This window comes from Rana temporaria, chromosome 3 (assembly GCF_905171775.1).
Source record: "Rana temporaria chromosome 3, aRanTem1.1, whole genome shotgun sequence".
Classification (NCBI taxonomy): Eukaryota; Metazoa; Chordata; class Amphibia; order Anura; family Ranidae; genus Rana; species Rana temporaria.
In genome coordinates this window covers 281,366,391-281,381,212 of record NC_053491.1, presented here as the reverse complement: position 1 = coordinate 281,381,212, position 14,822 = coordinate 281,366,391, and the positions used below count along the sequence as shown (strand labels likewise).

General features: G+C 43.8%; 1 protein-coding gene across 2 annotated transcripts in view; it reads left to right on the top strand.

Moving 5' to 3' along the window:
• Positions 1-4,513: 4,513 nt before the first annotated feature.
• The window catches only part of KCNIP1 (potassium voltage-gated channel interacting protein 1), a 359,325-nt gene continuing 349,016 nt past the window's right edge, over positions 4,514-14,822 (top strand). For both annotated transcript variants that reach the window (XM_040344693.1, XM_040344692.1), the window contains exon 1: positions 4,514-4,750. In XM_040344693.1, coding sequence (XP_040200627.1) covers positions 4,690-4,750 — 61 coding nt within the window. In that variant the 5' untranslated portion in view covers positions 4,514-4,689. The remainder of the gene's footprint in view (positions 4,751-14,822) is intronic.

The following is a 14,822-nucleotide window of genomic DNA, read 5'->3' as shown; positions in this document are numbered from 1 at the left end:
GTGTGGGGGGGGGGGGGGGGGCAAGAAAATGTTTGCCCGGGGTCCAATCAATATTAAAGATGGCCCTGCCCTCAGTGCTGCTCTATACTTCTAAAATTCCTGTGAATCCTGTAGTCTATGTTTTGTAAGATCCTTGGCTCTGTGTTTCCCTGTACCATGACAGCTGTAGCAACAGTTTTCCCACTGAGCACCATTGTAAGCAGCATTTTTTCCCAATGATCACAAACGTAAGAAACATTCTCCTCTATGACCACCAACTGGGAGGAAGAGCCAAGGATGAGGAATGACACCATCCATGCTACAGTCAGCACCTTCTCTGAGGTATGCTACAGGAGTACTGTATTGCAGAGGAGGGGGACATAGTGGTTGGAGGGTTGGGGGGGGGGGCCTTTGCAGGTAACAATTATGCTGCCAGGAGTTATTTTAGGGGGGGTTAGAGAATAGGTGCTAAGGGGTGCTCGTTGTTTTGGGTTAAAGAGGACTTGTACTAGAAGTAGGAGGGGGCAGATTTGAAGTTTGAGCGCAATTCCTCTCCCCTCCCAAAGCACCCCGTAGCACATATCCTTTAACCCCCCCAAATCAAAGATCCCATCCCGGCTTCATCCACCCCCCAATCCCATATAGCTCCACCCACCCCCCGATCCTATACGCACTCATCCATCCCCCCAATCCCATCCCGGCTCCATCCATCCCCCCTGATCCCATACCCACTCATCCATCTATCCCCCCAATCCTGATCCTATTCCGTCTCCATCTATACCCCCAATCACATACCAGCTCCATCCACCCCCCCGATCCCATACCCACTCCATCCATCCCCCCTAATCCCATACCCGCTCCATCCATCCCCCCTGATCCCATACCCACTCAATCCATCCCCCCTGATCCTATCCTCACTCCATCCAACCCTGTGATCCCATCCCCGCTCTATCCATTCCTCCCGATCCCATCCCGCCTCCATCCATTCCCCCGATCCCTTCCCAGCTCCACCCAGCCCCTGATCCCATACCGTCTCCATCCATCCCCCCAATCCATCCAGGCTCCATTCATCCCCCCTGATCCCATACCTGCCCCATCCATCCTTCCTGATCCTATACCGCTCCATCAGGGGGGGTGGATGGACCCATACCGGCTCCATCCATCCCCCGATCCCATACCTGCTCCATCCATCCTCCCTGATCTTATCCTTGCTCCATCCCCCTGATCCTATCCCCGCTCCATCCATCCCCCTGATCCTATCCCCACTCCTTCCATCCCCCCTGATCCTATCCTCGCTCCATCCATCCCCCTGATCCCATCCCAGCTCTATCCATTCCCCTCGATCCCATCCCGCCTCAATCCATTCCCCCGATCCCTTCCCAGCTCCACCCAGCCCCCGATCCCATACCCACTCCAGCCATCTCCCTAATCCCATCCCGGCACCATCCATCCCCCCAATCCCATCCCGGCTCCATTCATCCCCCCCTGATCCCATATCCGCTCCATCCATCCCCCCGATCCCATCCCCACTTCATCTATCCCCCCTGATCCTATCCTCGCTCCATACAACCCCCTGATTCCATCCCGGCTCTATCCATTCCCTCCGATCCCATCCCGCCTCAATCCATTCCCCTGATCCCTTCCCAGCTCCACCCAGCCCCCGATCCCATACCCACTCCAGCTATCCCTCTAATCCCATCCCGGCACCATCCATCCCCCCAATCCCATCCCGGCTCCATTCATTCCCGCTGATCCCATACCCGCTCCATCTACCCTCCCTGATCCTATCCCCGCTCCATCCATCCCCCCTGATCCTAACCCTGCGCCATCCATCCCCCCTGATCCTATCCATACGCCATTCCATCCCCCCTGATCCTATCCCCGCTCCATCCATCTCCGCTGATCCTATCCCCGCTCCATCCATCCCCGTTGATCCTATCCCCGCTCCATCCATCCCCCGATCCCATCCCTACTCCATCCATTCCCCTGATCCCATTCCAGCTCTATCCACCACCCCAATCCAATCCCGGCTCCATCCATCCACCCAATTCCATCCCAGCTCCATCTATTATGGTAGGTTAAGGGGGAGAGCTGCACCGACGCACTAGCCTGCTTAGTGCCAGGGGGTGGGGGTGGCACCAAGTATTACCGCACCAGGTGACACCAACCCTAGTGACGCCACTGAATGTAAGGAATATTTTTCTCAATTGCCGCAAAAAATTAAAACATTTCCCACTGACCACCAAGCTAAGGAGAGATCCTCCCAATGATCATAAATGTAAGTAACATTCTTTTTAACCACTTCAGCTCCGGAAGATCTTACCCCCTTCCTGACCAGAGCACTTTTTGCGATTCGGCACTGCGTTGCTTTAACTGACGATTGTGTGGATGTGCGAAAACAAAATTGATGTCATTTTGTTCCCATAAATAGAGCTTTCTTTTGGTGGTATTTAATCACCTCTGCGTTTTTTTTTTTTTTGCGCTATAAACAAAAAAAAGGGCGAAAATTTTGAAAAAAGCAATATTTTTTACTTTTTGCTATAATAAATATCCCCCAAAAAATATCTAAAAAAACTAATTTCTTTCTTTGTTTAGGCCGATATGTATTATTCTACATATTTTTGGTATTTTTATAATTATTTTTTTTATTAGTAATGGCGGCGATCAGCGATTTTTATCGTGACTGCGACAATATGGAGGACATTGGACACTTTTGACGCTATTTTGCGACCATTGTCATTTATACAGCGATTAGTGCTATAAAACTGCACTAATTACTGTGTAAATGTGACTGGCAGGGAAAGGCTTAAGCACTAGGGGGCGATGAAGGGGTGAAGTATGTCCTAGGGAGTGATTCTAACTGTGGGGGAGGGCTGGTCTACAAGTGACACGACAGTGATTACTGCTCCTGATTAAAGGGAGCAGTAGATCATTGTCCTGTCACTAGGCAGAACAGGAAATAATTACCAAAATGTTCCTTTTCTGGTGCCAATATAGCTGAATGCATGTGGTAGTATGCTGCCATGTTACCACCAGGAAAACAGAAAATGTTATTAATTACTGTAAATTTACTTTTCTGGTGCCAACCTGTCTGAATACACATAGCATGCAGCCATGTTGCCACCAGGAAAATGGAAAATGTTATCAACGACTGTAATTCTCCTTTTGTGGTGCCAACATGACTGAATACACATGGTAATATGCTGTCATGTTGGCACCAGGAAAATAATAGTATGCCACACATAGGCGTACGCACAGGCACCCTAATCACTCTGTGCAGTGCTGACTCCCCCTACTGGCCGGGCCTTCCCCCTGTGTTGCCCCCCCCCTCAGTGCTGCTGGCTTCCATCCTCTTCTCTTGACTGCTGCGGGGGATGTTTTAGGATAAAGAGTAGAGGAAAGGGTTTGTCAATATGTAATTTACAGGCCCTTTCTTTTCCTAAATGACTAAATGAACACAGGGAACAGACTCAATGGTGTTCATTCCTAACTAAGCATTCGAAATTGTGTTACCTATGCTTCAGTTTGCCACTCAGCACATGCACTTCCCATTCATTCCATGTCCACCTGAGGCTGCAGAGAAAGGCATGTGTGTTTGAGCTTTAAAGGTGGACACCCTAATGCAATAGGCTGTGCACACCTATGATGCCACCATGTTGGCACCAGGAGGACAGAACATTTTATCAAAAAATTAGACCCCTTTCACACTGGGGCGGTTTGCAGGCGCTATTGCGCTAAAAATAGTCCTGCTAGCCGCATCTTTGGAGCGGTGAAGGAGCGGGTGTTTACCGATCCTTCCCATTGAAAGCAATGGGAAACCACAGCTATACTGCCAGCAATGCGCCTCTGCAGAGGGTATTAACCCTTTTTCGGCTGCTAGCGGGGGGTAAAACAGCCCCGCTAGCGGCTGAATACAGCCGCAACTCTGACGGTAAAGTGCGCCACTAAAAATGACGCCACTTTACTGCCACCGTACCTCTCATCCCAGTGTGAAAGAGGCCTTACCAAAATCTTTTTTTTCTGGTGCCAGCATGGCAGAGTACACATACCGTATTGGCACTAGGAAAGTTATTTCAAGGGTTCCTTGCCATAATGCTGGACGTATGAGACATTCCATATCAAATTGTCAAATACTGTCTTTATATGTAAAAAAAAATGGCCCATCTCTAATGTAGGAAAGCTGCTCCTGTTGCTCCCTTGTTTACTTCTATTAAACTGATGGTTTCCAGGTCCCTTTCAGCAGAGCAGAGCCCCTCTCCATATTCCAGAGAACTGTGAGGAGAAATCCCTTGGTCATGTTTGATTTCAGACTAGTTATGGGAGCCATGAGCCAGCAGGGAAAGGAAAAAGAGAGAGATAGAGAGAGGAAGGAATAAAAAGCACTGTGGTTTTATTTCTCAGTCTCCTATCTCCTGACAGCTCTGGTGTGAGGGACTCACGGCATTTCCATTTTGATGGGGTGATGTTTTGAATAATAACGTGAAGCCCTCAGTGTGTGTGTGTGTGTGTGTGTGTGTGTGTGTGTGTGTGTGTGTGAGTGTGTATGTGTGTGTGTGCTGATTGAAGAAGGGGAGAGGGGGAGAAGGCGAGCACAGCTCATAGCACAAGGCTCAGCTGCAGACTGTTTATTTTTTTCTCCTGGAGTAGTCAGTTCAAACGGATTTTCTCATTGAAGAGCTATTAAAAAAAGTCGCACAATCTCTTCCAAAAATGGGTGCAGTGATGGGCACGTTCTCCTCTTTCCAGACCAAGCAGAGAAGACCCTCTAAAGGTAAGGAGGTTCTTTCTTTTCTGTCATTTCCTTTTCTATTGAAGCCATGAAGCAGGCTGACGACAGGCTCAGGTGCCTGGGAACGTTGTGATGGAGAACAGCTTTTCTCTCCTGTTCTCTCCCTGCTTTCATGGCTTGTTGACATAAGCTGTGCTAATGTGTCAATCTCCAGTAATGCCTTCCTTCACATAATGCCACCGCTCTGCACGGTGTGCGATGCCACACAGCTGCCATAAAAATGCCATGTGCAACGAACATGTCTACTTGTGCAAAAATGACGGAGATGCCATGAGGAATTGGCCAGCAAAGTAGGTGAGGTGCTTTAGGTTTATATAAGGGATGAAGATGTCTCTGTACCTACATCACATCCTGTTTCCTAAACCATGCTCCCCCATTCTGCATTCCCATTCAGTATCAGAACAAAATAATCTGCTATTTGTTTTTATTCATGTCACACAAATGTATCATTTACTCAAAAGCAACAACAATGCACCTGTTTGCAACCAAGCCCTTCACAATAGGATTTATTTTGCCTTTACTGTCATAATTAATCAATGATTCTTGTTTATAAAAAAAACAAACATGTCTATGTCCTAAAAGGAAAACAAAAAGGAAAAAATATAGTTTTTACGTCTTATAATACTTGTGATCAGGGTTGCCAACCTCCCGCAGCATTTTTTTACTGACAAAACATGGAAAATTTACTGGCACAATTACGGAACTATTGAAAATGAACATGTCGGAACAGTATAAACATGATATGGAAACACTGACAAAACCTATAACAAAGTAATTTGCTTGATTTACGCTTAAAAAGTCAACACATTCAATTATCAGCCCCTGATATTTACTGCCAATTGTAAAAAAAAAAAGAAAATCACTGATCTTTACAAACTGTCAGTAAATGAACTGGCGGTTGGCAACCCTGCTTGTGATACTCAGGAAATGTACATGAGCTTTTTAACTGGGAACATGTATTATATAACACAGCCCTGGCCAAACTATTGCTGATCCTTGCAGCCTTTTAATTAGGTCTGCCTTGGCTATTTATCACATATATTTAATTATATTTCCACCATGACGGAAACAAGAATGTTGCACTTATTTTTACAGTAACTGTAAAAAGCTTTCTCAGGTCAAAGAAGGACTAGTTGATAACATTGTGGACTATTCTCCAGAGGTTACAATACTCAGATGGACTCCTTATCAAAAAGCTAAACTGAAGCAGCGGTAGAAAACAATCTTCTATGGAATCGACATTTACCCCCCAAAAAAATGAAGGTACTCACTGATGACAGATGAAGTTCATGCATTCTATTGGTTTGGCAGTAATTTGAGAAAATTGAACTACTCTGAGAGTATATAAAATGCAAGGGAGGTTGATGATACATTCATCCAGTTTAGGATGAGTATATTTGACAGGGTATATATATATATATATATATATATATATATATATATATATATATATATATACATAAATAGATATAGAAAGTATATACAGTTTCAGTGCCACTCTGGGGATTGCAAGTTTAAATCAAGTCAAACTTAGTTATTTACTTTAGTTTCATTTAAATATGTTTTAGACATATAGAGCCAGATTCATAGAGAACTGCGGCGGCGTAACGTATCGTTTTTAAGTTACACCGCCGCAAGTTTTCCTCATAAGTGCTTGATTCACAAAGCACTTGAGTGTAAACTTGCGGCGGAGTAACGTAAAGTCGTCCGGCGCAAGCCCTCCTAATTAAATTAGGTGTGTTCCCGCGCCGAACGTTCTGCGCATGCTCCGTTAGAAAATTTCCCGACGTGCATTGCGTCAAATTACGGCGCCCCGACGTGTTTTTTGAATGGCAACGTGCGTAACGTACTTTCGTATTCCAGGACGTCTTACGCAAAAAAAAAAAAAATATTGAAATTCGACCCGGGAACGACGGACATACTTTAACATGGCTCGTCTAAAGTTAAGCCATGAAAAAGCAGGCCTAACTTTGCGACGGGAAAAACCGACTAGCGACGACGTAACGAACGCCCGTACCTTCGTGGATCGCCGTAAAAGCTAATTTGCATACCCGACGCTGGAAAACTACGCAAACTCCACCCAGCCGCGGCCGAAGTATTGCATCCTAAGATCCGACGGTGTAAGTCAATTCTATGAATTCAATTCAATTCAATTCTATGAATCAGTCGCATAGATACTCTCAGAGATACGACGGCGTATCAGGAGATACGCTGTCGTATCTCTTTTGTGAATCTGGCCCAATATTACTGCATTTACAGTTCCTTTTTTTTCTTGCGAGAGTAAACTATTCCTGACCATGTAACGCATACAAGTGCATAGCTCCCAACTGTCCCTGATTTCAAGGGACAGTCACTGATTTGGAACAAAGTCCCTTTGTCCCGCTTTCCTCCTCATTTTGGTCTGATCTATATAGTTGTATATAAAATGCACTACAGTAAAACCTTGGGTTGCGAGCATAATTCGTTCCAGAAATTAGTGAGTGAATAACTTGTATAGCACTACAAATGAGAACTAAATCGCCTCAAGGCGCTTTGTCTCCAATGTCGTCCAGAAACTTCAGAAGAGGTGAGTCTTACGTTTTTTTCTGAAGACCCAATGGTTTTCTTCCATGCGGATGCCCGTGGGTAGAGCGTTCCATAGCCGTGGTCCTTGGACTGCAAATCTTTGTTCTCCTTTAGATTTGTAGCGGGATGCGGAGGAGGTTTTGATTAGTTGATCGGAGGGCCCGATTAGGGGTGTAGTGTTTTATTTTCATTTATGGGTGAGGCAGAGGGTCTTGAATGTAACCCAATCCTTTACGGCTAGCCGGGGTGATTGATTTCCATGTTTTTTTTTCCTGTTACCAGTCTGGCTGCTGTGTTCTGGACGATTTGTAGACGAGAAATCTGGTATTTTGGTAGTCTTAGGTAGAGGGAGTTTGCGTAGTCGAGTCTGGAATTGATGAGTGTTCCAACTACTACTGCTGTGTCCTCTTCTGGGATGAAGGGGATGAGTCTACGCAGCAAGCGGAGAAATATGCTTGTAATCCAAATAACTTGTATATCAAAGCAAATTTCCCCATAAGAAATAATGGAAACTCAAATGATTAGTTCCACAACCACAAAAAAAAGTCAGATGGGGCCCACACACGATCGGAATTTCCGATGAAATAAGTCTATCAAATTCCGATAATGTGTACGCGGCACACGCGGCTTCTCTTTTATGCTCTGTAGCTCCTACTTCATAGGTCCTTCAGTTTATACTGTAGCCCATATAAAAAGATTATAGCAATGTGACCTGGTTGTGTAACCATAAAATGTCCATCCACAAATTGAAGCCTCCACAAGAAGATTAGAAGCAAAATCCAGCAGGAGCTACAGAGTATAAAAGAGAAGCCGCGTGTGCCGCGTACACACGATCGGAATCCAAAGGACTTTTTTCATCGGAAATTACGATCGTGTGTGGGCCCCATCAGACTTTTTTTCCTGTGTTTAGAAATAGAACATGTTTTATTTTTTTTTCTGATGGAAATTCCTATCGTCTGTGTGCAACTCGGACGGAGAAAAAACCCACGCATGCTCAGAATCAAGTCGACGCATGCTCGGAAGCATTGAAATTAATTTTTCTTGGCTCGTCGTAGTGTTACGTTGCCGCGTTTTGGACGGTCTGACGTCTGGAATTTGGTCTGACAGTGTGTATGCAAGACAGCTTGAACGGAATTCCGACAAAAAATTCCATCGGATTTTAGGCCATCGGAAATTCCGATTGTGTGTACTGGGCCTTAGACCCCATACACACTATTAGATTTTCTGCAGATTTTTTTCTTCAGATTTACCAAAACCATGTAGTGCAAGTGCCTGCCTGATTGCACGGTTGGAATTTCCAACAACAAATGTTCGATGTGAGCTTGGTGTCAGAAAATCCGACCGCATGTATGCTCCGTCGGACATTTGCTGTCGGAATTTCCGACAACAAATGTTTGAGAGCTGGCTCTCAATTTTTCCGACAACAAAAGTTCTTGTTGGAAATTCCGATTGTCTGTAGCCAATTCCGACGCACAAAAATCCTACGCATGCTCAGAATGATTGAACTTAATTTTTCCCGGCTCGTCGTAGTGTTGTATGTGACCGTATTCTTGACGTTCGGAATTTCCGATAACATTTGTGTGACCGTGTGTATGCAAGACAAGTTTGAGCGAACAATCCGTTGAAAAAAAAAAAACGGTTTTGATTGTCGGAATGTCCGATCGCGTGTACGCGGTATTAAGGTTTGACCTCGTATTATATGGTTTTGGTAAATCTGAAGACAAAAATCTGCAGAAAATCTAATAGTGTGTCTCAATATGTTGGTAAATGTTGTACCTTCTTTAAATGTAACCATATTGCTACACTAATGCCCTTTACACACGATCGGTTCGACTGGTGAAAACGGACCGATGGACCGTTTTCATCGGACGAACCGGTTCGATCGTGTGTGGGCCCCATCAGTTTTTTTCCCATCGGTGAAAAAAAATAGAACCTGTTTTAAATTTTTCTGATGGTTAAAAAACCAATAGAAAAAAACAATCGTCTGTGGGGAAATCCATCAGTCAAAAATCCACGCATGCTCAGAATCAAGTTGACGCACGCTAGGAAGCTTACAGAGGAAATCTTTCAATGTGGACACCTGTTTAATGACCCTCTGGTTCCTTGCTTATAGCGTCAGTAATCTTCCAAAGTGTCCTGGTAACCCTGATGCCCAGAGCACACTAATGTGCAAAACCACTTTCAACCAGAAAGCTCCTATGCCTTTAATGGGTGCTTTAAGGTAATGGGCAGCCTCATTGATCAATGAAAGGAGTTGAATATGCATAAACATAAAACCATAAAAACATAAAACCTTATTCCTTTATGGATATAGTTTTCCGTGACATAATACAGAAGCGGCGGCTTTGTATTGGCACATTTTTCAGAAACAGGGATAATTTCATTAAAACAATGTGTATGCCATTACATCATAGGAGATGGGGACACATTCTAGGTGGGGATTACAGAGGAAGAGATGCACCAATAGCTTAGATTAAATTAGTTTATGCTTAACAACTGGTGTTGTGTGTGTATATATATATATATATATATATATATATATAAAAAAACTGTTATTTAACCTCTATACTTACACTATTCCTGCCAGTGTTTCCAAGTGCCTTTGCTTGCTTATGTCACAGTTTGCCTCACATTGATCTGTTTGGCTCTATGAATGTCACTTTTGAGCGTTTCTGCAGTGCTTTTTGCGGTGCTTGCCGCGGTTTTAGACAAGCGTTTTTACAACGATTTTGCAGTGATTTGCGTTTTTTTTACACTGTATCTAGCTGGTTGCTAAGGAGGGGGGCGGTAAGCTGGCCGCTGCGTCCTTAACAACCGATGAGTCATCAGCTGCCAGCGGGCTTCCCGCTGAATGTAAAAAAAAGAGTTGCCGGCAAAGAAATGGATTCGGAGCAGACCGCCCCACATCAAATTTAAAAAAATATTGTGGGGGTCCCCCCCAAAATCCATACCAGACCCTTATCTGAGCATGCAGCCCCGGCAGGTCAGGAAGGGGAGGGGACGAGCAAGCGCCCCCCCTCCTGAACCATACCAGGCCGCATGCCCTCAACATGGGGAATGGGTGCTTTGGGGCAGGGAGGGCTCTGCGCCTCCTTCCCCAAAGCACCTTGCCCCCATGTTGATGGGGACAAGGGCCTCTTCCCGACAACCCTTGCCCGGTGGTTGTCAGGGTCTGCGGGCAGGGGGGTTATCAGAATCAGGAAGCCCCCTTTAACAAGAGGGCCCCCAGATTCCGCCCCCCCCTATGTGAATGAGTATGGGGTACATTGTACCCTACCCATTCACAAAAAAATTGTGTAGTATTAAAAACAACAGTAGACAGTTTTTGACAAGTCTTTTATTAATATCTTCTTCTTCTCCGGTCTTCCTCCATCTTCTCCTGCATCTTTTTTCTCCGTTCTTCTCCTTCTCCCCCTGCTTTTTCTTCCGCCGTTATTCTTTCTTCGGCGTCCTTCTTCCTCTTCTGCCGCTCCTGCCAATGAACCTCCTTTGATGCTGCATCCCGCTGATCTTTCGGCACCGATGTCCTGCATTTCTGACAGCTGATGACTCATCGGTTGTTAAGGATGCAGTGGCCGGCATCCCAGCCCCTTCCTTAGCACCAGCTAGATGCAGTGTAAAAAAAAAAGAAATAGAAAAAACGCAAAGGATGCGGGTCTATTGAATTCTATTACATGCAAAACGCTGCATTTTGCGGGAAAAAAAGTCTGACCCTTTCCAAAAACACAGAGGCACACAAATGCATTGATGTGAACATGTTCCATAGGAACCCATGTTAAAAAATGCATCAAAAACCGCATTAGTGTGAATCAAACCTAATGCCGCGTACACACGATTATTTGTAGGTATGAAAAAAAAGTTGTTTTTAAAAAATGTCATGTAAAATGATTGTATGTGGGCTTCACATCATTTTTTGGGTTCTGAAAAACAAAAATTTTTTTTTTGGAACATGCTGCATTTTTTAACGACGTTTTAAACAATGTCGTTTTTCGGGTTGTAAAAAATGATTGTGTGTGGGCTAAAACAACGTTAAAAATCCGCGCATGCTCAGAAGCAAGTTATGAGACTGGAGAGCTCGTTCTGGTAAAACTACCATTCGTAATGGAGTAAGCACATTCATCACGCTGTAACGGACAGAAAATCGCGAATCATCTTTTATTAACACGGAATCAGCTAAAGCAGCCCCAAGGGTGGCGTCATCCGCATGGAACTTCCCCTTTATAGTGCCGCCGTACGTGTTGTACGTCACCGCGATTTGCTAGAGCATTTTTCAAAAACAATGGTGTGTGGGCAACGTCGTTTTAATGATGAAGTTGGAAAAACTTTGTTTTTTCTACATGCCAAAAAACGTCGTTTTTTTTCCTGAGGAAAAATGATCGTGTGTTCGCAGCATAAGAGTATCTTCCACATACCACAGCTGTCCCTCAGTGGCCTGCTTAGTGGATTTAATCTAATTAAGGTAGGGGGTACATGGTGTGTGTGTGGTGCATTTGTTTCAGCCATTGTAATAGGTAGGTTGTTTTTTCATACCACCTCTGCGGGACTGCAGCAAATTACATTTATAGCACTATGATCCTCTAAATAGCTTTGAGTTAACATTACATGTGCAACTAGCAACAATCCTGACAATACATGGGATAGAAATAGGCAAATATACCAAATATTCTTGCAGCAGGTCTAATAGACAGGCAAGAAATGGTCAGCAAACGAACATACGTTACAATACAAGCAAAATTATTGTTAGTGGCTAGAGGTGAGCTTTGACTTTGGGTCAACTATGGGTTAGATTTAGGCCTGAATCACACTAGTGCGGTGCGAATTTCAGCTCTCTTATCTCTGCAGAGAAATAAGAGAAGTGTTCAGCAGATTAGCAACGTTTTAGATGCTAATTTGGAGACCTGGGAGAAGTTCCGGGTGAGAGGAGAGTGGGGGAGAAGTGTATTGAGCTGAATAAGAGAAATTCCTGAAGAGAACTGAACACATCTGCGAATTCAGCTGCGTACCCATAGAAGATAATGGGACTGAATTCGCACCTGAGCCGCACCGCAAGACATAAAAACCGCACACGGTTTGGAGGCAATGCGCAGTGCAAATGCATCGCACATATGTGAACCAGCCTCATTGAAAACAATGTATTTTGAAATGTCCTACGAATTGGATGCGGTTTAATCCGCACTCAATTCGCATAGGTGTGAACCTGGCCTTAAACCAATGTATAAAGATTTAGGAAAAAAGAGGGGGAAGGGAGGGGAAAATGCAAGTATAGCCACTAATGAACAGGTATTCAAATGAAATACCTGCGTTTGATCATTCACCTTGTGAGGTGTTGTTGCTGTAACCAATATAAAATGAAGAAAAAATAAGAGATACATAGCCTGGTGTGACGCAGACTCAAAAAGGGGGTTACTTTGTAGCAACAATAATATGATCAGAGCCAAAATAATCCAAAATTCATTGTGTTTATTTCATTATCAAAAATTTGAATATAAGAAAGATTAAAAAGTGCAATTCATGAGCCCAAGTAATGAATAATTACCATGAACATGAATGACAAACAGGACATACAATAACAAACATATAACACAGCACTGGTCCGGACGCTGAGGTTCTGCACCAATTTTTTTTTTGTTGTTTAATATATTTTAACTAGCTGAATACCCGGCGTTGCCCGGTCTTCCTATCTTAACCTTTTGGGGAGGAAAATCATAGTAATATAAATATACCCATCTTTTATATAAGGGTGTAGGTAAGGGTTAATTTAACTGTCATATATTTTTATTTGGCATATAAGTAATATGTGTACCAGCCGTTTGGAAGTTATGAAGTAACATGTATTTCCCATAGAGTTGGGACTTTAAAGAAAAACCCCGACCATGGCAAATGGGGGTGGGTAAGGGTTAAACCACCTATCCTATGTTTGTTGCTGACATATAAGTAACATGTGTGCCAAGTTTCATGTTAATATCTTTAGCCGTTTGGACAATATGTGTACCAGGTATTATTGAAATATCTCCAGGCGTACAGAAGTTATGTGGGAACATACATTTCCCATTGATTTGCATGGGACTTTAAACAAAAACCCCGACCCTCACAAATTGGGGTAGTTAAGGGATAAATTAACTATCCTATAGTTTAAGTGGACATATAAGTAACATGTGACCAAGTGTTATTGAAATATGTACAACCGTTTGGAAGTTATGAAGTAACATGTATTTCCCATAGAGTTGAATGGGACTTTAAAGAAAAACCCCGACCATGGCAAATGGGGGTGGGTAAGGGTTAAATCACCTATCCTATGTTTGTTGCTGACATATAAGTAACATGTGTGCCAAGTTTCATGTTAATATCTTTAGCCGTTTGGACGTGATGCTGGAACATACATACACACACACGTTGAGTTTTATATATATAGATTGAAAAGATATGTAGATACAACAATAAAATAAAATACCAGAAAAGTAATGCTTTGGGTTAGCATATTGAGAGACACAACCAATTTTACAATAGAAACAACACAGGTAACCCAAATATATAAAAAGGATATAGAAAAAAAACAAAAAAACAAAAATAAAATAAAGAGAAGAAGTATATAGGCCCTAAGAGAGGAGATGGAAAGAAAGAAAGAAAGAAAGAAAGAAAGAGAGGGGAGAGGAGAGAAAGGGGGAAGGGGGGAGCTGGCACGCATGGTAATAGTACTGAACATCTATACTACTAAGTCTAGTGAGACCCTATAGGCCCTCCACACTTAGTACAAAGAAGGACCTCAAGAAAGTGGCAGGAAACTTTATGAGGCTTGAGAGACATAAGAGGGTGAAGAGATGATGGCCCGGATTCACAAAGCACTTTTACGCCGACGTATCTCCAGTAAGTGTAAGTATGCGCCGTTGTATCTATGCGCCGTGCCCATAAACTGAGATACGCCTGAAAATAGGCTTCCTACTACCGACGTAACTTTCCTACGCCGTCGTATCGTGGGCGCATATTTACGCTGGGCGCATTTGCAGCTCCCATTGATTTTGACATATGCAAATGAGAGCGACTGGGGGCGAGTGCTTTGTGAATCCAGTGCTTGCCTCTGTGCACTGCGTCGGCGTAGCGTATATTCGATACGCTACACCGCCATAAATATGCGCCAATGTATGTGAATCCGGGCCGATATCTTTGTAGCAGTGGGTAGAAATGAAGAGAGAAGGGATGATAGCTTTAGCTGTATTAAGGAGGTGTGGAATAAGTGAGCGTTTATATTTGCCTATGGGCCTTGAAGTGTCATGAAAGAGAACTATGCACGGTTCCAGGGTGGATCAGGTTTAACACTTTCACCCAATAAGGGTGAATGAGGGGACAAAAGCAGATGTGGGCATGGGTTGCGTTCTGTCCACAGTTTTTTCAACAAAGCGGGGAGTTATTAGGAAACATGCAGTGAAGTTTAACAGGTGTGTGATGCCATCTAGTGAGGAGTTTGAAATTAGCTTCAGCCATGGAAGAAGCC